The sequence below is a fragment of the Buceros rhinoceros genome, unplaced genomic scaffold (assembly GCF_000710305.1).
Source record: "Buceros rhinoceros silvestris isolate BGI_N320 unplaced genomic scaffold, ASM71030v1 scaffold18912, whole genome shotgun sequence".
Lineage (NCBI taxonomy): Eukaryota > Metazoa > Chordata > Aves > Bucerotiformes > Bucerotidae > Buceros > Buceros rhinoceros.
The window spans coordinates 2,057-6,257 of NW_010398510.1; the positions used below are offsets into that span (position 1 = coordinate 2,057).

The following is a 4,201-nucleotide window of genomic DNA, read 5'->3' on the forward strand; positions in this document are numbered from 1 at the left end:
GCCAGCAGCGCCAGCCCAGGCGCTGGCAGGGAAAGGGATGGCAGCACGAGCCACTTCACAGAGCCCAGAACTCGGCCACAGCCTTTTCAACCGGAGCCAGCACCCTGGCTGCCTCCGAAGCTGTTCCAGGTCATTAACAGTGTTGGCCAGGAGCGCCTGGGGGCCAGGTCTCACATCAATTAGCCGCTGTCACGGCCACTGACTGGTCCTGAACGATGAGATCTGCTCCCTGTGACTGCTCGAGACAAACGAAATCCAAGAGGAAAGGCTCTCCCCTTCCCTTCTCGCTGTGGGCTCGGTCTGTGGGGGTCTGAAGACCCCTGAAACAAGTCTTGGCAGAGGCACCGTCCCTGGGCTGTGAGCCTACACGTCGGTCTCTATCCGCAGCCGCTCCATCCGGCGCACGTTGCACTCCACCGCTGCCCGGCTGGTGATCTCCCGAGCGCAGGACTGCGGAAACCAGCCCCTTTCGCCATCCCTGAGCCTCTCGCCCCAGCACCAGCCTGGAAGAACAGCAGAACTGAGAATGAGGAAGGGTCACGGCTGCTGGGGACACACGTGGAAGGAGGGGACTGTGCCACTCCCCGTCCCACAGAGGTGCCAGCAAGAGGCATCCAGGGAAAGATTTACAGGGGAGGAGCTTGCTGATCTACTGCCTGTTCTGGGGCTTCTCTCTGTCACTTGTGAGGTCTCTGCTGCTGGCTGCCAGCCACAGCCTGCACACAGGAGTCACTGGTAAGTAACGCAGTGGTCGCCTGTGGCACTGCCATCTCCATCACCCTCCAGGGACCCGCTGTCATCTGCTGGGACACAGCACCAGCCAGCCACACCGACCCCAGGGCTGGAAGCTTCTGAAAATCGCTGAAGTCCCAGTTCACTGGGCTCACTGAAGCTATCCACTCTGCCACAGCTCTCCCCAAGGTAAGCCCTCCCCAGCCGCAGCGCCACACACACTGACACTTACCGTCCTCGCCCCCCAGCACCAGGACGACGTCAGCCTGCTGCAGGGAAATCTCATCCGTCTGCTTGGCCAGGTAGGGATGGGTTATCTCCACCTGGCTCAGATCTGCAGAGGACAGCAGGGACCCAGTGAGAAGGCACCACTGGACAGGAGCTGCAGCCTGGCACCCGTGGCGCATGCTGACCCCAGGGCTGCCCACCCCGCCGGGGCTCCACAGCATGTCCTGCTTCATCCGCCTCCTGTCCCTGCCCCTCACCCTCCTGCTGCCTCCTCCGAGCAATGGGGAGGGGAAGCCAAATCTAAACAGCCTGAGGCACTCCTGGAATTTCGTTGTGCCTCAGAGGAAATGTATTTAAGGTTTATTGGGACTGATAACGGGAGGCAACTTGTGGTAATCCTGAGCTTCCCTCTCCATCCACATGTCCTCAGCTCCTTCTCCAACAGGAGTGGATAAGAACAGGGTAGAAACCTGTTCCTGCAAGTGCTCAGGCTCTAGTGCAGCCACTAACCCCCCAGAGCCCGGCCAGACCTCCAGCACGCCGGTACCTCCTTTAGGAGTGGTGTCAGGCTTCTCCTTTCCTCTGTGCATCAGTGCAGCAATCCACCGGGCACGGTCACTCCTGGCAGAGGAAAAGCTCACATGATGAAGAAGGCCTTAGAGACACCATCTGTGATGCCAGAAGTAGCTGGGAAATTGCCAGCAGGATGAAGGACTTCAGGGGAAGTCAGACTGGACAAGCATTGGACAGAGCATTCATCGTGAAGACAGCTCACAAGCGGTACCTGCCGCCCAGCTGCTCCGCTTAACTTGGACTTAAAATGGAAATCTAAGAGACAGAAAGAAACCCAGCAAGGGGAGAAGCCCCCGCAGGTCTAGGTCACCCTTCCTGGGAGGAGGAGGAGGAGGGAGGGAAAGGGTGCTTTGCAGAAGCCTCAGGGTTGTTTCCAGGGCACCAGTTTATCCCACAACCAGAACATGCAACCTGTGAAATGCCACCGGGTCACTCACAGCGTCTCTGCCGACAGCACGATCTCCTCCCGCCTGCCCTCGCTGTCCTTCTCCATCACCACCCGGAGCAGGTGCCCGCCGGCTGTGCTGCGGGCCAGGCCACTGCTCCCGCTCTTTCCAGGAGGAGGGGAAGGTGGGTCCGTGTTCTCGATCTTCTCCACTGTGACCTGGTCCAGCGTGGCGTAGTTCATGACGGTGTAGCTCTCCTCGCTGCGGCAAAGACAAGGTCAGCACCTCATCCACAGAGCAGATAGTACCGGTGGGCACTGAACGGCCTCCTGTCACCAGCTCAGAGCCCCGGCTCAGCGGACATCGCCGAGGAGAACGTCATGGCGAGGACACGAGCTGATGCCCAGGGGTGGGACAAAACTCTGCGGACTTGCCAGCCACCCACAGACAGAAGCAAGGCCAAGGGTGGTGGAGCGGGGCACTTTCCTGCTGCCTAACAAGGGATGCTTCCGTGAAAGTCAGGACAGGGAGATCTCAGGAACTTCTTAGACTATGTGCTGCTGGGAAAGAGAGACTTGGATCCCTCTAGTTGTTTTTCAGGGAAAGGAAGGGCCCGGCTGAGGCTTACCTCTTCTTCTTGGTTATGATGAGGACGTCGTTGAACAAGAAGAGGTAGCAGAGCCTGCCGGCACCGCGGCGGAAGATGCCTGCTTCTTCCGAGAGCAGCAGGTACAGCTCCCCCCGCTTCAGCAGCCAGCGGGAAGCAGAAATCAGCGGGAAAGGCTGAAACGGACCCGGAGAGAGCCTGACTTAGACTCACAAGAGCAGGTGAAATCAAGAAGCTGTATCTGAACCCGCGGTGGACCCTGTGGTCGGTCGGGACACATTACACCCGTTTAAACACATTTCCAGGAGGCAGGAGGGAGCAGCTGTTGCTGTTCACCCTGCAGGTCCCCGAACCACAGCAGCGAGGCACAACGGCAAGGCTTTACTGCAGCCTTCAGAAAGCTGCTCACAGCCACAGTCCTGACACGCAGATGGAGCCCCCCAGGACTGCTCTGCTGAGCCCTCCAAGCTGGCAGGGCGAGTGCCCAGAGCCTTCTGGTGAAGTCAGAACCGCAGAGCGAACCGCTCGCTCTGGGCATGGAGTGGTGATGGTGCCGCTGGCAGCGGAGATGCTGCAGCTGGTCAAGGCTTCCTGGGAGGATTCCCAGGACCCCCCGATGCTCCTGGGATGGGTCTAAGAGCATGCCCCAGAAGATTTATTTCCCCCACCACTTCCACTAGACCTCACCTTCTTCTTTCCGAACTCCAGCTGTTTCTGCAGGGTGTACATCTGCTCTGTCCTCTCCATAGCATGAGCTCCCTCATTGCAGTTCTTAACCAGCTAGAAAAGGGAAAACCCCATAAGGGAATGGGAGAATGGCAGGACACCGAACCCAGTCGTCCTCCACACCAGCACCACGGCGAAGGGTCAGCCCCGCTTCCCTGAACAGGAGAAACAGCCGCATCCCGACACAGCTTTCAAGGCAGGTTTGGGGAAAGGCAGCTGGAGGTTCTCCTGCCCCGAGAGATCTCCAGGAGAGAGACAGCATGTTTGCTCTGCCTGGAGGAAGACCAAAGTGAATCCGCAGGAAAACCAGCCTTCACCGAGGAGCAATACAAAGAGGAAGAGTTAATCACCTGAAGAGAGGAGGTGAGCGCAGGAGGATCAACAATCGGACAGACCAAGGGGAGGACAGAAGTTCCACGAAGTCATGTATTTTGTTTCCCCTCGGATGAACAAGTGGGACAGACCACGAGTGGCACGAGCATATCGCCACAGGCTGGTCTTGAGGGAGACAAAAGGAAGAGCTGCCAGCCCCACTTTGGCGGCATCGCCCTGTGTGAACGGCCACTGGATGGGAAAGCAGATGGAGATGAGAAGTGGGAGCACGAACAGTGCACAGCTCACAACCACCACCGCTTCCACTGCTCCTTCGCGCCTCTGCACATTGCTTTGTTTACTGCTCTTTGCCTAAACCTCCAAAAGCTACGGCAAGGAAGTGTCATCACCTCGAGGGAGGCTCTGAGGAGGGAGAGCATTAATGGAGAAGATGACACTGACGGGAAGGACAAAAGATGAGCTGAAGAAGAAAAGAAGAAAAGATGCCAAGAAAAAAGAGAAAACAAGATCAGTTGACAAAGGTGAGCGAGGGAGAAGACGTGGACATCCAGCTGCTGTCTGGAGTGGAGAAAAGCCAAGAGAAGTGACGTAGGTGGCTGGGGGGAGGAAAGGGGCA

General features: G+C 58.0%; 1 protein-coding gene across 1 annotated transcript in view; it reads right to left on the bottom strand.

The window, feature by feature from the left end:
* Nucleotides 1–363: 363 nt before the first annotated feature.
* ARHGEF16 (Rho guanine nucleotide exchange factor (GEF) 16) overlaps nt 364–4,201 on the bottom strand; it is an 8,192-nt gene continuing 4,354 nt past the window's right edge. Inside the window, exons 6-11 of the mRNA XM_010131141.1 lie at nt 3,214–3,306; nt 2,548–2,702; nt 1,971–2,180; nt 1,508–1,581; nt 965–1,066; nt 364–503 (exon numbers count right to left, since the gene is read on the bottom strand). Coding sequence (XP_010129443.1) covers nt 364–503; nt 965–1,066; nt 1,508–1,581; nt 1,971–2,180; nt 2,548–2,702; nt 3,214–3,306 — 774 coding nt within the window. The remainder of the gene's footprint in view (nt 504–964; nt 1,067–1,507; nt 1,582–1,970; nt 2,181–2,547; nt 2,703–3,213; nt 3,307–4,201) is intronic.